The sequence below is a fragment of the Scyliorhinus canicula genome, chromosome 1, assembly GCF_902713615.1.
Source record: "Scyliorhinus canicula chromosome 1, sScyCan1.1, whole genome shotgun sequence".
Lineage (NCBI taxonomy): Eukaryota > Metazoa > Chordata > Chondrichthyes > Carcharhiniformes > Scyliorhinidae > Scyliorhinus > Scyliorhinus canicula.
In genome coordinates, this window is record NC_052146.1 from 2388058 (window position 1) to 2407900 (window position 19843).

A 19843-nucleotide genomic window follows, 5' to 3' on the forward strand; every position below is an offset into this window, starting at 1 on the left:
CGGACCCGGTGGAGGGAATGCCGGTGGTGATGGGGATTTTCCGGGTATTTGGGGATTTCTCAGGGTATAAGCATAACTTTGGGAAAAGCGAGCTGTTTGTGGTCCACCCGGGGGACCAGGAGGGGGGGATTGGGAGGCTCCCGCTGAAAAGGGCGGAGAGGAGCTTCAGGTACTTGGGGGTTCAGGTGGCCAGTCGCTGGGGGGCCTTGCATAAGCTTAACCTCACAAGGCTGGTGGAGCAAATGGAGGAGGAGTTTAAGAGGTGGGACATGCTGTCTCTGGCGGGTAGGGTGCAGTCAGTCAAGATGACGGTGCACCCGAGGTTTCTGTTCCTGTTCCAGTGCCTCCCCATCCTTATCCCAAAGGTCTTTTTCAGGCGGGTTAACAGGAGCATTACGGGATTTGTGTGGGTGCATGGGACCCCGAGGGTGAGAAGGGTGTTTCTGGAGCGGGGCAGGGATGGGGGGGGGCTGGCGCTGCCCAACCTCTGTGGGTATTATTGGGCTGCCAACACAGCGATGGTGCGTAAGTGGGTAATGGACGGGGAGGGGGCAGCATGGAAGAGGATGGAGATGGCATCCTGTGTGGGCACGAGCCTGGAAGCACTGGTAACGGTGCCGCTGCCGCTCCCTCCAACGAGGTATACCACGAGCCCGGTGGTGGCGGCTACCCTCAAGATTTGGGGGCAATGGAGGCGACACGGGGGAAGTGGGGGCCTCGATGGGGCCCCCGATACGGGGGAACCACCGGTTTGTTCTGGGGAGAATGGATGGCGGGTTCCTGAGTTGGCACAGGGCAGGTGTCAGGAGGCTGGGGCACCTGTTTTTAGATGGGAGGTTTGCTAACCTGAGTGAGCTAGAGGGGAAGTTCGGGCTCCCGCCGGGGAACATCAGATACATGCAGGTGAGGGTGTTTGCCAGGCGGCAGGTGACGGGGTTCCTGCTGTTGCCCCCGCGTGGGGTCCAGGACAGGGTGCTCTCGGGGGTGTGGGTTGGAGAGGGGAAGATTTCGGAAATATACCACGTGATGCAGGAGATGGATGAGGCCTCGGTGGAGGAGCTAAAGGGTAAATGGGAAGAGGAGCTGGGTGAGGAGATTGAGGAGGGGAAGTAGGCGGATGCTCTAGGAAGGGTGAACTCCTCCTCTTCTTGTGCGAGGCTCAGCCTCATACAGTTTAAGGTGCTGCATAGGGCTCATATGACCGGGACGAGGATGAGTCAGTTCTTTGGGGGCGAGGACAGGTGTAATAGGTGCTCGGGGAGTCTAGCGAATCATGCCCATATGTTCTGGGCATGCCCAGCGCTGGGGGAATTTTGGAAAGGGGTAGCAAAGACGGTGTTGTGGGTGGTAGGATCCAGGGCCAAGCCAGGCTGGGGGCTCGCGATATTCAGCGTTGCAGGGGAGCCGGGAGTGCAGGAGGCAAAAGAGGCCGGTGTTCTGGCCTTTGCATCCCTAGTAGCCCGGCGGAGGATTCTTCTTCAGTGGAAGGATGCGAAGCCCCCAAGCGGGAGGCCTGGGTCAACGATATGGTGGGGTTTATTAAATTGGAGAGGGTGAAATTTGCCCTAAGGGGGTCAGTGCAGGGGTTTTTCAGGAGATGGCAGCCATTCCTAGATCTCCTGGCAGAACGGTAAAATCAAAAGGTCAACAGCAGCAGCAACCCCGGGGGGGGGTCTTTTTGTTTTGGGTTGAATCTTTGCCAACGACGGGCGTTTATTTATTGTTTCTCTTTTGTATGTACGGGGGGGGGGGGGTTGTTTTTTTGTGTTCTTAGAATTTTCTGTAACTGTTTTCTTTTTTGTGAAAATTTGAATAAAAATAATTTTTTTAAAAAGAAGGAAAGACTCTAACGGAAGGTTGCGTCACCTGTGGTTAACTAAAGAAGTTAAAGATTTCGGGGGATCAAATTTGAAAGAAAATGAGTATAATTTTGCAACGATGAGAGGCAGGTCAGAAGATTTGCCAGAATATAAATAACAAAGAATAAGAGAAACATTAATAAGGAGGGCAAAATTAGACATGGGAGAAAGCTAGCTAGAAATATAAAAACAGACAGGAAGGGTTTCGGCAGGTAAAAGGTAAAAAGTAGTGAGTGTTGGTCCTCTAGAGTGAGAATGGGGAATGAAAAATGAACGGGAATGTTGGATACATTGAACAATTTCACGCCTGTCTTCACAGTAGAGGATACAAGTAACATTCCAGAAATAATTTTGAATCCGGAGGGGAAAGGGAAGGAGGAAGATTTTTTATAAATTATTTTCCTTAATTTGTCATATATAACAAATACGACATTAACATCAAATAGTCCAGAAAACAAACATCAAACAGAACAATACAATATTGTACAAAAGGAAGCAAAAAAAAATCACTCAACTGAAATTATAAATCCCACCCAAAGAAACACCGAAATAAAACAGCCCCAATAATAATAATTACCACTTCCAGTACCCCCCCCCCCCCCCCCCCCCACACTTAACAGCTGATGGTGATTAACTCTTTTAAGTAGGAAATGAATGGCTGCCACCTCCAGTAGAACCCCTCCACTGACCCCCTAATGGTATACTTGACCTTTTCCAGATATAGAAATTGCATGACGTCACCCAAACAGGCCGAGGCACTGGGCGGAGCAGAATATCTCTATCCCAGCAGAACTTGCTTCCGGGCTAGCAACAAGGCAAAGGCAAGAACATCTGCCTCCAGCCTTGGCGAGTCAGAGACCCCGAAAATGCCCACCAATGGACAAGGCTCCAAATCAATGTTAAGAATCGTTGGCATGGTGCTAAAGAGGGAGACTTAAAAACTTAACCATCCTTGGATGGGACCAGAACATGTGGGCGTGGTTAGAGGGCCCGTGAGAGCACCGCTCACTCCATTCCAGCGAAGAACCCACTCATCCTAGCCGTAGTTAGGTGAGCCTTATGTACCACCATAAACTGAATCAGGCTGAGCCGTGCACAGGAGGGAATGGAGTTCACCCTACAAAGGGCCTCATCCAACACATCCTCATCCAAAATAGGTCCCAGCTGTCCCTCCCACTTACTCCTCACCTGGTCCAGCAAGAACATTTCCATTGCCATAATCTGCCCGTAAATATTTGAAACCCTGCCGGCAATAGGATTTTTACCAGTGACGCTAGAGAAATGTAGGACAGACCTTCAGGACAAAATCAGGTAAGTGGAAGTAGCAGAACCAGTGCACCCCTGATGATTGAAATCTCACCGAAGCTCCTCCCAATGATCAAACCATCCCTCTACGAACAAATCCCCACAATACACACAGCCCCTTCCTTCCCACGTTGCATCCAGACCCGATGGGACAAACAAATGGTTGCCGCAGAAAGGGGCCAGCAATGATATGGCGCTCAACTTGCAATGCTGTCTAAACTGCTTCCATATCCTTAAAATAGATATCACCACCGGGTTTGAGGAATATCTCGTTGGGGAGAATGGGAGCAAAGCAATTACCAAAGCCTGTAAACTCGGGGCCATATACAAACATGCCTCCATCTGCCCCAAAAACACATCTGACTCCCCCAGCCACCCCAGCACCGTCTCAATATTGACCGCCCAGTAACAAACAAGCAAGCAAATTGGGTAACGTGAGGCCTCCCTACTGCCGATACCTCTGAAAGAATACCCTCCGAATTCTCGGTGACTTACCCGCCCAACTTGTTAACCTTGGCAAAGAAAGGACAGCACGGTGGCGCAGTGGTTAGCATTTATGCCTCATGCGCCGAGGTCCCAGGTTCGATCCCGGCTCTGGGTCACTGTCCGTGTGGAGTTTGCACATTCTCCCCGTGTTTGCGTGGGTTTCACCCCCAACCCAAAGATGTGCAGGCTAGGTGGATTGGCCATGCTGAGTTACCCCTGAATTGGAAAAAATTAATTGGGTACTCTAAATTAAAAATAAAATAGCTTGGCAAAGAAAGACGCTGAAACAGGAATAAAAACGGTGAGAGAATGTTCATCTTAACAGTCTGGACTCTGCCTGCCAAGGACAGTGGAAGGTTATCCCAGTTTATGGCAAGAAAAGGAACTAAAGCTCCTCAACAGCTTCATTATTTTGCCCACAGAGGAGCCTGGATCCATAAGAGCAGGTCATCAGCATATAAAAACACCCTATGCTTCTCCTTTTCCCCCCACCCCCTCCTTCCTTATCCCCCTCGATTTACCCGAGGGCTCTGTGATATTCCCAAAGGTTCTATCACTAGTGTGGACAGGAGCAGTGACAATGGCCACTCTTGCCACGTATCCCTAATCAATAGGGAATACCCCGAACTCATCACGCTCATATGAAGGGAGGGAGGGACTTAATACATTTTACAAACACCAGGGAAAGGCTACTGAGAAAATTATTAGAACTAAAAGATGACAAGTCCTCATGGCCTTCATCCTGGGGTTGTCTTATAAGAAGTGGCTGCTGAGATTGTAGATATGCATTGATTTTAATTTGCCAAAGTACTCTAGATTCTGGAAAGGTCACATCGTTTGGAAAATAGTGAATATGACTCTATTCAAGAAAGGAATGAGACCGAAAGCAACTTACAAGCCAGTTAGCTTAACATTTGTCGTAAGGAAATTGCTGGAATCTATAGAGGAGGTTATAACAGGGCACTTGAATCTCAGTGCAATCAGGCGAGGTCAACATGGTTTTGTGAAAGGATTCTAATTATTGATTAGAATCAATAACCGGGGCCTCACGGTAGCATGGTGGTTAGCATCAATGCTTCACAGCTCCAGGGTCCCAGGTTCAATTCCCGGCTGGGTCACTGTCTGTGTGGAGTCTGCACGTCCTCCCCGTGTGTGCGTGGGTTTCCTCCGGGTGCTCCGGTTTCCTCCCACAGTCCAAAGATGTGCGGGTTAGGTGGATTGGCCATGCTAAATTGCCCGTAGTGTAAGGTTAATGGGGGGATTGTTGGGATACGGGTTACGTGGGTTTAAGTAGGGTGATCATTGCTCGGCACAACATCGAGGGCCGAAGGGCCTGTTCTGTGCTGTACTGTTCTATGTTCTAAGTAACATGCAAGGTGGATAAAGGAGAACCTGTGGATATGCTGAATTTCCAGAAGCAATTTGACAATGTGCCACATCAAAGGTTACTCTGTAAATCAAGAGCTTATGGTGTAGGGGATAGCATATTGGCATGGATAGGGGATTGGTTAGCTAATGGGAAGGAGAGTAGGGATAAATCAGTCTTTTTTTGGTTTGGCAAGATGTGATGCGTGGAATGCCACATGGATTGATGCTGGGGTCTCAACTATTTACAATTTATCAATTACTTTGAAGGTACAGAATGCATGGTTGCTAAATTTGCTGATGACACCAAGGTCGGAAAGTACGTTGTGAAGAGCACATACGGATTCTGTAAAGGGACATGGGTTAAGTGAGTGGGCATTTATTTTGCAAGTGGTGTGTAACGTTGGAAAACGTGAACTTTGGCATGAAAAATAGAAACACAACATATTTATTTAAATGGAGAGAGATTGTGGGACTCTGAGGTATGGGGTGATCTGGGTGTCTTGGAAGGCAAATGCAATTGTTGATGTTTATTGCAAGGGGAATGGAATATAAAAGTTGTACAGTGTTGATTCGACCATATCTAGATACTGCGTACAGTTTTGGTTTCCTTATTTAAGAAAGGATATAAATGTGTTTGAAGCAGTTTAAAGAAGGTTCACTCTGCTGATGCATTGGATGGGTGAGTTATTTTACAAAGAAAAGCTGTACCGTGATCCACTGGAGTTTAGAAGATTAAGAGGTGATCTCGCTGCAACATACAAGATCCTGAGGGGACTTTTCAGGAGATGCTGAAAGGATGTTTCCCCTTGTCGGGTAGACTAGAACTAAAGGACACAGTTTAAAAATAATGCATCTCCCATTTAAGAGGGAGATGAGAAATTTTTTTGAGGCTTTTGAATCCTTGGAACTTTCTTTCCCAAAGAGCGGTGGAGGCAAGGTCAATGCATATTCTTACGGCAGAAGTCGATAGATTCTTGACTAACAAGGGAGTCAAAATTTATCGGGGATAGGCGGAATGTGGAGTTACGGAAATGATCTTATTGAATGGCGGAGTAGGATTGAGGTGCAGAGTGGCCTACTAATTCATATGTTCATGATTCCATCATCTGACCGGCTTGTTTTGAACATGTTTTGAGTGTTTACTCCGAAACCTAATTCATGAAAGGATACAGTTTAGCAGAGTCAAGACTATTTATTGAGCTTTTCTGACCGTTTCCACAATAAACAAGAGGTGTGACTTTGTAATGCCCAATCTTCAAGAACTGTTACTTTTCTATTCTATCACCAAATGCAGAACTTGCCCATTGGGCAGGAACAACCTAATCTCCATTTCAAGAGTGGCATTAATTTAAGCGATATTGAAACCACATTGTTTCTGAAAAAATGGCGCTCACCTTTTTTTTTTTGTGAAGTTGTTTTTAAAGGTGCGATGAAAACAGAATTTTTGCAACGGCCATTGAAAATGGCTGCCTTTTTCAATGTTGTCTGTCTTTGCACTTTCATGGTCAATGTTATCCATCAAACAGTGCATCTCACACCACCCCCCCCCCCCCCCCCCCCCCCCCGGCTCAACGTTCTGTATTATGTTTTTTTTTAAATAATTTTTATTGGAATTTTTTACAGAAAATATAACAACAAGTATAGCAAAAAGCAGTAATATGCAACTAACGGCCCCATAACACCCACAATTCCCCCCATACCGTAACATCACATGTATCACATTCCCCCACCCCCACCCCCCCACCAAACAAGAGAACTTAACCATAAATTAAAATTAGATAAATCAAATTTAAATAAAATAAGCCAACATAATCAACGTCCCACCCCCCCGGGTTGCTGCTGCTACTGTCCCAGTACCCTATCGTTGAGCCAGAAAGTCGAGGAAAGGTTGCCACCGTTTAAAGAACCCTTGCACCGATCCTCTCAGGGCGAATTTAACCTTCTCAAGCTTAATGAAGCCCGCCATGTCATTGATCCAGGTCTCCACGCTTGGGGGCCTCGCGTCCTTCCACTGTAGCAAAATCCTTCGCCGGGCTACTAGGGACGCAAAGGCCAGCACACCGGCCTCTTTCGCCTTCTGCACTCCCGGCTCTACCCCAACCCCAAAGATCGCGAGTCCCCATCCTGGCTTGACCCTGGATCCCACCACCCTTGACACCGTCCTCGCCACCCCCTTCCAGAACTCCTCCAATGCCGGGCATGCCCAGAACATATGGGCATGGTTCGCTGGACTCCCCGAGCACCTGGCACACCTATCTTCACCCCCAAAGAACCTACTCATCCTCGTCCCAGTCATGTGGGCCCTATGCAGCACCTTGAATTGGATGAGGCTAAGCCGCGCACACGAGGTGGAAGAATTTACCCTCTCCAGGGCATCAGCCCATGTCCCGTCTTCGATCAGTTCCCCCTCCCACTTCGTTTTCAGCTCCTCTACTGACGCCTCTTCCACCTCCTGCATAAGCTTGTAGATATCGGATATCTTCCCCTCCCCGACCCAGACCCCCGAGAGCACCCTGTCACTCACCCCCTTCGCGGGGAGCGCAGGGAATCCCTCCACCTGCCGTCTAGCAAATGCCTTTACCTGCAGATATCTAAACATGTTTCCCGGCGGGAGCCCAAATTTCTCCTCCAACTCCCCCAGGCTCGCAAACCTTCCGTCGATAAACAGGTCCTTCAGCTGTCTAATGCCTGCTCTATACCATCCCCGAAATCCCCCATCCATGTTCCCCGGGACGAACCTATGGTTCCCCCTTAACCATCGAGCCCCCCACTTCTCCCCTATGTCGCCTCCACTGCCCCCAAATCTTGAGGGTAGCCGCCACCACCGGACACGTGGTATACCTCGTGGGAGGGAGCGGCCACGGCGCCGTTACCAGGGCCCCCAGGCTTGTATCCCCACAGGACGCTCTCTCCATCCGTTTCCATGCTGCCCCTCCCCCTCCATCACCCACTTACGCACCATCGACACGTTGGCCGCCCAGTAGTACCCCGAGAGGTTGGGCAACGCCAGCCCCCCCCCCCCCCATCCCTACTCCGCTCCAAGAAGACCCTCTTCACCCTCAGGGTGCCATGCGCCCAAAAAAATCCCATGATGCTGCTGGTCACCCTTTTAAAAAAGGCCCTAGGGATAAAGATGGGCAAGCACTGGAAGAGGAACAAGAACCTCGGGAGAACCGTCATTTTGACGGATTGCACTCTGCCCGCCAGCGATAGCGGCACCACGTCCCACCTTTTAAATTCCTCCTCCATCTGTTCCACTAGTCTGGTGAAGTTAAGCTTATGAAGAGCCCCCCAACTCCTGGCCACCTGCACCCCCAGGTACCTGAAACTCTTCACTGCCCTCCTGAAGGGGAGCCTCCCAATTCCCCCCTCCTGATCTCCCGGGTGCACTACAAATACCTCGCTCTTTCCTAAGTTCAGCTTATAGCCCGAGAAGCCCCCAAATTCCGCTAACAGTTCCATCACCCCCGGCATTCCCCCCTCTGGGTCCGCCACATATAACAGCAGGTCGTCCGCATACAGCGATACCCGGTGTTCCCCCCCCCCCCCCCCCCCCCCCGCACCAGACCCCTCCACTTCCCTGACACCCTCAACGCCATGGCCAGCGGTTCAATCGCCAGTGCAAAGAGCAGGGGGGACAGGGGACACCCCTGCCTGGTCCCACGATAAAGCCTAAAATACTCCGATCTCCTTCCATTTGTGACTACACTCGCCATCGGCGCCGCGTAAAGCAGCCTCACTCATTTGATGAATCCCTCCCCAAATCCAAACCTCTCCAGCACCTCCCATAGGTACCCCCACTCAACTCTATCAAACGCTTTCTCTGCATCCAGCGCCACCACTATCTCCGCCTCCCCCTCCACTGCCAGCATCATGATAACATTGAGCAGTCTCCGCACATTCGTGTTAAGCTGCCGCCCCTTGACAAACCCTGTCTGATCTTCATGAATTACCTCTGGCACACAATCCTCTATCCTGGTAGCCAGGATCTTCGCCAGCAACTTAGCGTCTATGTTAAGGAGTGAGATAGGCCTATATGATCCGCACTGCAAGGGGTCCTTATCCCGTTTTAGGATCAAAGAGATCAGTGCCCGCGACATCGTCGGGGGCAAAGCCCCCCCCCCTCCCACGCCTCATTGAAAGTTCGCACCAGCAGGGGACCCACCAGGTCCGCATATTTTTTGTAAAATTCTGCCGGGAACCCGTCCGGCCCCGGGGCCTTACCTGACTGCATTTGCCCGATCCCCCTGACTAGCTCCTCCAACTCTATCGGCGCCCCCAGCCCCTCAACCAGCCTCTCTTGAACCCTTGGGAAACATAGACTGTTCATGAAGCTCTCCATCCCCTCTCTCCCCCTCGGAGGTTCCGACCGGTACAATCCCTCGTAAAAGTCCCTAAAGACCCCGTTTACTTCTGTCCCCTTCTGCACTACATTTCCACCCCCATCCTTCACACCCCCAATTTCCCTAGCCGCATCTCGCCTACGGAGCTGATGCGCCAACATCCTGCTCGCCTTCTCTCCATACTCATATACCGCGCCCGGCGCCCTCCTCCACTGTGTCTCCGCCTTTCTGGTGGTCAACAAGTCAAAATTGGCCTGCAACCTGCGCCGTTCTCCCAGCAACCCTTCCTCCGGTGCCTCCGCATATCTCCTGTCCACCTCCAGAAGCTCTCCCACCAGTCTCTCTCCCTCCTTCCTCTCCCTCCTTTCCCTGTGGGCCCGGATGGAGATCAGCTCCCCCCGGATCACTGCTTTCAGAGCCTCCCAGACCATCCCCACCTGGACCTCCCCCGTATCATTGGTATCCAGATACCCCTCAATGCTTCTCCGAACCCTCTTACACACCTCCTCCTCCGCCAGCATCCCCACATCCAGGCGCCAGAGTGGGCGCTGGTCCCGTGCCTCCCCCATCTCCAGATCAATCCAGTGCGGGGCATGGTCCGAAATCACTATGGCCGAATACTCGGCATCCTGCACCCTCGGGATCAACCCCCTGCTCAGGACAAAAAAGTCTATCCAGAGAAAAAGAAATACTCCCGCGCTATTCTGTATTATGTTAACCTCTAAGGGTGGAATAAACTGCAGAAATCCCATTTCAATTGGCAAATACAGTTTATTTATTTTGTAAGTTTATCACAAAATGAGCTATAATGATGTAACACAAAATACCCACTTTATCTTTGGTGAAGAACAACATGTTTATTTTTTTTTGTTCCAGATAAGAAATAATAAAAAGACGGCAATTCTGGTCAAGGAAGTTAATAGCAAGAAGAGACTGTTCATGATGTACAGGCCAAATACTGGCAAACAGCTCAAACTAGAGAACTACATTGACCTAAAGAAGAAATATAAAAAGGTGAAGGAACATGAACTAAAATGAGCTCATTGAATGTGCAGTGTGCTAGAAGTGGCAATGCTTGTGTTATAAGCACGGTAGCATTGTGGATAGCACAATCGCTTCACAGCTCCAGGGTCCCAGGTTCGATTCCGGCTTGGGTCACTGTCTGTGCGGAGTCTGCACATCCTCCCCGTGTGTGCGTGGGTTTCCTCCGGGTGCTCCGGTTTCCTCCCACAGTCCAAAGATGTGCAAGTTAGGTGGATTGGACATGATAAATTGCCCTTAGTGTCCAAAATTGCCCTTAGTGTTGGGTGGGATTACTGGGTTATGGGGATAGGGTGGAGGTGTTAACCTTGGGTAGGGTGCTCTTTCCAGGAGCTGGTGCAGACTCGATGGGCCGAATGGCCTCCTTCTGCACTGTAAATTCTATGATCTATAACGTTCCTAGGAGATCTTTCTATATCCTGAATTACACGTGCTTGCATAGGTGAAACATTTCTGCATTGGGAGTGTTCTTATTTGAACTGTTTAAAGTCAAATGTATTGCCATATATCAACAGATGTGTTGCTGTAGTAATTCTGGAGTTGACAGAGTTAGGGCAGGTCACTTTTTTGTAAAATTGTGAAATGTTTATCTGTTTTCACAGGTAGCTTCTGGGGAAGCAGAGACACATTGGCTGGAACAGTACAAGTCATCTGCAATCACTTGTACCCATGCATATTGGTTAGTAGGGTCAAAAAATGGTTAAAATGTTTCTTCAAGCTGTATCATTATTCTTTTGACGCTGTGATCCCTCGATCCCTCTATCACTCCGAACTACTATGTATCTACCCTTTCTATCCAAAGTCCTCAAACGTATACTCATCTCCAGAATCTCTGCCTATCTTTTCCCATATAAAAAATACATAGAGGACTTCCGGTACGGCCGCATGGAATGGCGGCCGCATCTCGGGTGGCTCCCGCGCAGGCTCCGGCACTTCGGGCTGATCTGCCCAATCGAAGGGAAACTTTTTATTTAAAAAAAAAAGAAACAAAAATCTGATGTCCTCAGCAGAAAAACTGGCCGTGGAGTTTGGGGCCCAAGCACTGTGGCGAGGGAGCAGAGGTGCCGATAAGTGTGGCTCAGGCGAGTTCAAGCGGGGCACAAGCCGGCCATGAACGGGCGCGGGATCAGAAAATGGCGGCCGGCTTGGATCAGGCAGCGTGGGCCCAGTGGTCGCGGGAGTTTCTTAGAAGCTGCTTTGCTGACCTGAAAACGGAGATGCTGGCCCCAATGAAGGCCTCAATGGAGAAAATGGTTTCAGACCCAGAAAATGCAGGAGAAGGTGATCGAGGAGTTTGAGGAAAGGGTCTCAAATAACAAAGACAAGATACTGGGCCTGGCCGTCAGGGTGGAGGGACATGACGCCTTACACAAGAGGTAGCAGGGGAGGCTTGAAGACAGGTCCGGGAGGCAGAACCTGCGCATTCTGAGGGTGCCGAGGGGTCAGACGCGAGCGCATTCGTGACCACGTTATTGGGGTCCCTGATGGAGCCAGAAGCATTCCCTCGGCCTCTGGAACTGGGGATGGGGCGCACAGAGTCCTTGCAAGGAAGCCCAAAACGAATGAACCGCCGAGGGCCACGGTGGTACGGTTCCACCGCTTCTCAGATAAGGAACGAATCCTGCGATGGGCTAAAAAGGAGCGGAGCAGCAGGTGGGAGAACAGTGTAATCCTCATCTACCAAGACCTGGGAGCAGAACTGGTCAAGAGGCGCGCTGGATTCAACCGGGCTAAGGCGGTCCTTCACAGCAAAGGGGTAAAGTTCGGGCTGCTGCATCCGGCGAGGCTGTGGGTCACGTATTAAGATCGCCACCATTACTTTGATACACCGGATGAGGCGTGGAATTTCACTAAGCAAGAAAAGTTGGACTCGAACTGAAGGACAGCCACACTGGGACGTTGCTCTGGTGGGGATGTTAATTGCCGAGTAGCCGTAGGCAGCGACATTATGTTTTCTCCTCTTATTTTTGTTTTTATCCGTTTCTTCAGCCATGTTTTTTCTTATGTAGAACTCGGCCGCAGAGGGAGGAGGGGGGCCTACACATGGGCCTGCTCTCCTGGCAGCTGGGGCGTGTCTTTGGGGCCAGGTTTGTGCCCGGGGTTGGCTGTTTGTTTCGTTGGGGGGAGGGGGTGGAAAATGTTCTTTGGGGGCCGTTGAAGCTGATAAGTTGGGCTTTCCATAGGGGGGAGGGGCCCGCAAAATGAGGCACCTGAGTAATCGGAGACAGAGGCGGGAGCGGCTGGGGTCAGCATGGGTCAGCTGACTCACGGAAGCGTAATGGGGGGAGAGCCAGTGTCAAGCGGGTGCTTGACTTGGAGGTTTGGGATCACGGGGTTGCTGGGAGGGGATGGGATGCTGCTTTTCTGACAGAAAAGGGGCCACCTTCGGGGAACGGGGGGGGGGGCTTTCAATGGGAGGGCTCGTGTAAGCGGGGGACGCGGGCTCGTGGCTGGCCGAAAAAGGGAGATGGCTAATCGGCAGGGAGGGGGGGTGCTGGGCTAGCCTCCCGTCCAGGCTGATTACGTGGAATGTGGGGTGCCTGAATGGTCCGTAAAGAGGGCTCGCATGTTCTCGCACTTAAAGGGGCTAAAGGCAGGCGTAGCCATGCTACAGGAGACACACCTAAAATGTGCACACCAAACAAGATTGAGAAAAGGGTGGGTGGGCCAGGTGTTCCATTCGGGGCTGGATTCAAAGACCAAAGGAGTAGCAATCCTGGTCAGCAAACGGGTGGCTTTTGAGGCAGGGAATATTGTAGCTGACAAGGGGGGGCAGATACATAATGGTCAGTGGGAAACTGCAGGGGACCCGGGTGGTGCTAGTGAAAGGTTACGCCCCGAACCTGGACGCCGTGGTATTTATGAGACGCACGCTGGGTAAAATTCCAGACTTAGACTCTCACAATCTGATTATGGGGGGTGACTTCAACACAGTTATAGACCCTGTATTGGACCGGTCAAGCCCCAGGTCGGGGAAGCGACCAGCGGCGGCTAGAGAACTGAAGGGATTCATGGAACAGGTGTGGGGCATAGACCCGTGGAGATTCGCCCGACCAAGGGCAAAGGAGTTCTCTTTCTTTTCCCATGTCCACAAAGTCTACTCCCGCATAAATTTCTTTGTGATGAGCAGGGTGTTGATCCCCAGGGTGGAGGGGACAGAATACTCAGCCATTGCAGTCTCCGATCATGCTCCACACAGGGTGGGTTTGCATCTTGGGGGGGGGGAGAGAGGTCAGCCCCCACTATGGAGGCTAGATGTGGGGCTGCTGGCAGACGACGTGGTTTGTGGGCGGACAAGGAGGAACATCAAGAATTACCTGGAAACTAATGATACGGGAGATAGCGGTGTCCACGGTGTGGGAGGACCTGAAGACAGTTATCAGAGGGGTGTTGATCTCTATCAGGTCTCACAGAGAGAAGAAAGAAAGCGTGGAGGGAGAAAGGCTAGTCGGGGAGATACTCGGAGTAGACAATGCTACGCAGAGACCCCCGAGACAGGGCTACTGAAAGAGCCCCGGAGGCTGCAGGTGGAATTTGACCTGCTGACCACTGTGAAGGCGGTAGCACAGCTGAGGAAGACCAAAGGGGCTGTCTACGAATACGGGGAGAAAGCGAGTAGAATGCTGGCTCACCAGCTTTGCATGTGGGAGGCGGCCAGGGAAATTGGGGCAGTACGGGATAAGGAGGGCAACACAGTCATAGACCCAAAGGAGGTGAACAAAGTCTTTAGGGCGTTTTATGGTAAATTGTATGAGTCAGAGCCCCCGCCGGGGGGGGGGAGGGAATGAAGCAATTCATGGACCCAACTGAGTTCCCAAAGGTGGAAGATGATCTGGTGGAGGCACTGGGGGCCCCGTTGGAGCTGGAGGCCCCGTTGGAGCTGGAGGAGATGGTAAAGAGTTTAGGGGACATGCAGTCAGGCAAAGCCCCGCGGCCGCATGGCTATCCTGTAGAATGCTACAGGAAATTTTCGCAGCTGCTGTGCCCACTCCTGCTAAGGACCTTCAATGAGGCCAAAGAGAGAGGGACCCTCCCCCCAACAATGTCACAGGCTTCGATTTCACTCATCCTCAAACGAGAGAAAGATCCACCACAGTGTGGATCGTATAGACCAATATCGCTCCTGAATGTAGACACCAAACTGCTGGCCAAGATCTTAGCTGCTAGGATTGAGGACTGTGTCCCTGGGGTGATAAGGGAGGATCAGACAGGCTTCGTCAAGGGCAGGCAATTGGACTCAAACATACGGAAGCTCCTAAACATCATCATGATGCCCTCAGAGAGAGGGGTGGCAGAGGTGGTGGCGGCAATGGATGCGGCGAAAGCCTTTGACCGGGTGGAATGGGAGTACCTGTGGGAAGCGTTAAGAAGGTTCGCATTCGGTGAGGGGTTCATAGGTTGGGTCCAGCTACTCTACCAGGCCCCAGTGGCAAGTGTGTGCATGAACAGGGTGAGGTCGGAATACTTTGGGCTCCACCAGGGGACAAGGCCTCCCCGTTATTATTCGCCCTGGCGATAGAGCCACTGGCTATAGCGCTACGGACTTCAAATAACTGGCGGGGTTGGTCTGGGAGGGGGGGGGAGCATCTGGTCTCGCTTGATGTGGATGATCTGCTCCTGTATATTTCAGACCCACTAGAGGGGATGGGGGAGGTCATGCAGGTTCTGAGGGACTTTGGCAATTTCTCGGGGTACAAACTGAACAAGAAGAAAAACGAGATGTTTGTGATCCAAGCTAAGGGGCAGGAAAAGGGACTGGGAGAGCTTCCGCTGAAGTTGGTCGAGAAGAGCTTTCGGTACCTAGAGATACAGGTGGCTCGAAAGTGGGATGCCCTCCACATGCTTAATCTATCTCGGCTGATAGAACAGATGGAGGGGGACTTCAAAAGGTGGGACATGCTCCCGCTATCTCTAACGGGGAGGGTGCAGACCGTTAAGATGACGGTCCTCCCCAGATTTCTGTTTGTTTTCCAGTGCCTTCCCATCTTCATCCCCAAGTCCTCCTTTAAGCAGGTGAACAAGATCAGCTCAGGATTTGTATGGGCAAATAAGACCCCGCGAGTAAAGAGACTGTGCCTAGAGCGCAGTCGGGAGGGGCGGTCTGGCGTGCCGAACTTTTGCAGCTACTATTGGGCGGCTAACATAGCCATGATTAGGAAACGGGTATTGGGGGAGGGGTCGACATGGGAGCGGTTAGACGCGGCCTCATGTAAAGGTACCAGCCTAGGGACACTTGCAAAGGCACTTCTGCCGTTCTTGCCGGCCCGCTACTCCTCTAGTCCGGTGGTGGTGGTGGCATTAAAGATCTGGGGTGGGTGGAGGGAGACTCAGTCTGGACCCCGATACGCAGCAATCACAGATTTGTCCCAGGCAGGATAGACGGAGGGTTTCAAAGCTGGCATAGGGCAGGCATGGAAAGGCTGGGGGACCTGTTTATAGACGGGACCTTTCCCAGCCTGAAAACGCTGGGGGAGAAATTCATTTTGCCCCCTGGAAACGCTTTCAGATACCTTCAGGTACGTGCCTTTCTGAAAAAGCAGTTGGTATCATTTCTGCTGCTAGCCCGATACAGGATAGGGTGGTCTCCGGCATCTGGGTAGGGGAGGGGGAAGGTTTCGGACATTTACCGGGAACTTCAGGAGGCGGAGGAAGCCCCAGGAGCTTAATGGCAAATGGGAGGAGGAGCTAGGTGGGTAGCTGGATGCGGGCCTGTGGGCAGACGCCCTAAACAGGGTCAATTCCTCCTCATCATGTGCCAGGCTTGGCTTAATCCAGTTTAAGGTGGTCCATCGGGCACACATGATGACAACCAGGATGAGCAAGCTCTTTGGGGTTGAGGATAAATGTGCGAGGTGTGCGGGAGGCCCTGCAGATCATGTCCATGTGTCTGTGCAGAGTCTGCACGTTCTCCCCATGTCTGTGTGGGTTTCCGGTTTCCTCCCACAAATCCCGAAAGATATGCTGTTAGGTGAATTGGACATCCTGAATTCTCCCTCTGTGTATCCGAACAGGCGCCGGAGTGTGGTGACGAGGAGCTTAATTGTAGTGTTAATGTAAGTCTGCTTGTGGCAATAATTATTATTATTATTAGATGCACATTCCAAACTTTGTGCATCCTGCTTTCTAAATTCTGTGTTTGTAAATAGTTGACTTGGCATTTTCTCCATTCCTTCTCCACATCATTCCCTGACAAAATTCAGCAGAGGGCTTAAGAGAGCTCCATTTAGCCACTGCAGATGCTATTACCTGGCTTGGTTACCTGCTCAAGCTAAAAAGTGTTTATGTAGTTACATTGTGTACCTTGTGTTGCCTTATTATGTAGTTTTTTAAATTTTATTTTCATGTACTTAATGATCTGTTAAGGTGCTCGCAGCAAAATAGTTTTCACTGTACCTTGGTATACGTGACAATAAACAAAATCCAATCCAAAAAGAGAGTCTTAAAATGGGAGGGTTGTTTGCCTTGACCCATTTTGAGGGCCATGTTTCAGGACCTCAATACTAAAGAGGTGGAACAGCAGCGCAAATTAATTTGTCATCTTTCTTTGAGTTCTAAACCTGAAAACACAACAGCCGATGTATGAAGATACTTGGCTGCAGCAATCAAATAAATGGCTAGCTTCCAAGTTCTCGAAGAATGATGTGTTGTAATTGCAATAGATATCTTCAATTTCAATAATCAGCCATTCAAGCCTCAATGAATGACTTACACAGGAAATAGAAGCTATTCAGCCCCTTAAGCCCTGCTATTCAATTAGATAGTGGCTGATATTCTAATGTCCCGCTGCCTGGGGAAAGCGGGCAGCATAATCAAAGATCCCTCCCACCCAGCTTACTCACTCTTCCAACTTCTTCTATTGGGCAGGAGATACAAAAGTCTGAGAACACGCACAAGCAGACTCAAAAACAGCTTCTTCCCTGCTGTTACCAGACTCCTAAACAGCCCTCTTACTTAATGATCTGTTGAGCCGCTTTCCACTGTAACTCGGTACACGTGACAATAAACAAAATCCAAATCCAATGTCTCGGCCATTTCATCATTTCCCACTATTAAACCCCCCTTCTCATCTTCTAATGAACCAATGTTCAACTTAGCCACTCTTTTTCATTTTATATATTTGTTACTTTTGCTCCCTGTTTTTAATATTCTGAGCTAGTTTACTCTCATAATCTATCCTACTTTTCTTTAGCTTTTTTCATGGCTTTCTGTTGACCTTTAAAGATTTCCCAATCCTCTAGTTTCCCACGAATCTTTGCCACTTTGCATGCATGTATTTTCTTTCAATTTGATACCATCCTTTATTTCCTTTGATATCCGTGGTTGATTTTCCCTTTTCCTACAGTCCTTCCTTTTCATGGTATATAAAGTCTTTGCTCCCATTCTACCTTGGCCTACTCCTCCCTCATCCCGTTGTAGTCTCCTTTGTTTAAGCACAAGACACTGGTATTGGATTTTGCCTTCTCTCCCTCCATCTGTATTTTAAGTAAGGCCCAACCTTTGAACCTAGGTCCAAAGCCAAACTGCCCCAGCCCCTCAAAATTACCCCCCCCCCCCCACACACACTCAACCTAGTCAAACGGTTTATCCACGTCCATTGTGATGATTACCACTGGCTCGGCTCCCGACGAAGGCGACATCACGATGTTCAGGAGTCTCCTAATGTTGGATGACAATTGCCGATACTTAGCAAGCCCTGTCTACTCCTAAGAAATTACCCCCGGTGGCAGGCACCCCTCCAAGCGAGCCGCCAACACCTTCATGAACAGCTTAGCATCAGCAATAAACAGAGATGTGGGCTGATATGACCCACACTCCACGGACACGTTATCCTTCAGGATTAAGGAAATGGAAGCCTGTGCCAATATGGCTAGCAGCTACCCCCCCGGGATAGTGAATCATTAAACATGTCCGGCAATACTCCAAGTCATTGACTTTGGCCTTCAATGTTTTATTTTTTTTAAATTTAGAGTACCCAATTATTTCTTTTCCCAATTAAGGGGCAATTTAGCGTGGCCAATCCTACCCTGCACATCTTTGAGTTGTGAGATAAGACCCATGCAAACACAGGGAGAATGTGCAACTCCATAGAATCATAGATGTTCACAGCTTGAAAACAGGCCCTTCGGCCCAACTTGTCCATGCGCCCAGTTTCTATCACTAAGCTGGTCCCAATTGCCCGCATTTGACTCATAGCCCTCTATACCCAGCTTTCCCATATAACTGTCCAAATGTTTTTTAAAAGACAAAATTCCCGGCCTCTACTACTGCCTCTGGCAGCTCGTTCCAGACACTCACCACCCTTTGAATGAGAATTGCCCCTCTGGACCCTTTTGTATATCTCCCCTCTTACCTAAATCTATGCCGTCTAGTTTTAGACTCCCCTACCTTTAGGAAAAGATATTGACTGTCTACCTTATCTGTGCTCCTCATTATTTTATAGACCTCTATAAGATCACCCCCTAAGCCACCTATGCTCCAGGGGAAAAATGTCCCAGTCTATCCAGCCTCTCCTTGTATCTCAAATCATCAAGTCCCGTTAGCATCCCAGTAAACCTTTTCTGCACTCTTTCTAATTTAATAATATCCTTTCTATAATAGGGTGACCTTTTACCCTAGGTACACAGTATTCCAAGTGTGACATTATTAATGTCTTGTACAACTTCAGCAAGATGTCCCAACTCCTGTATTCAGTGTTCTGACCAATAGCATACCGAATGCCTTCTTCACCACCCTGTCCACCTGCGATTCCACTTTTAATGAGCTATGAACCTGTACTGCTAGGTCTCTTTGTTCTATAACTCTCCCCAACTCTCTACCATTAACTGAGTAAGACCTGCTCTGATTTGATCTACCAAAATGCATCACATTTATCCAAATTAAACTCCATCTGCCATTCATCGGCCCTCTGGCCCGATGGATCAAGATCCCGTTGCAATCCTAGATAACCTTCTTCACTGTCCACTATGCCACTAATCTTTTTTTAATATTTTTTATTCTCTTTTTTAACATTTTCTCCAAATTTACACCCAACAATAATCAGTAACGAATGGACTGGATGTTGAAGTTAGGCGCCGTGGAGATTGGACATGATGTTGCCGGCGGGAAGGGATTCTGTCAGTTTGTATCCTCCGCCATTGGGGAGCACTGGGTTCAATAGGAACGAGGCAGTTTCACCATCCACACTACAGAAAGTTTTGACGGTGGCCATTTGGGGAGAAAATCTTTCACATAGTGCACAAGGATAAATTGGAAGGGTGGAGAAGCAGGGGCTGGTGGATTCCATTTTCCTAGTCGACATTCTCGTAGCGGACAGCCAGTACATGATTGTCCCAACACCAGGAGCTGTTGGCCAGTAGAACTGCATAGTGCCAGGGGCGGCACAGTGGTTAGCACGGCTGCCTCACAGCTTCAGGGCCCCGGGTTCAATTCTGGCCTCAGGTG

General features: G+C 49.9%; 1 protein-coding gene across 1 annotated transcript in view; it reads left to right on the forward strand.

Annotated features, from left to right (window-relative positions):
* The window catches only part of sbno1 (strawberry notch homolog 1 (Drosophila)), a 158636-nt gene that overhangs the window by 128337 nt on the left and 10456 nt on the right, over nt 1-19843 (forward strand). The window contains exons 28-29 of the mRNA XM_038817800.1: nt 10238-10375; nt 11005-11081. Coding sequence (XP_038673728.1) covers nt 10238-10375; nt 11005-11081 — 215 coding nt within the window. The remainder of the gene's footprint in view (nt 1-10237; nt 10376-11004; nt 11082-19843) is intronic.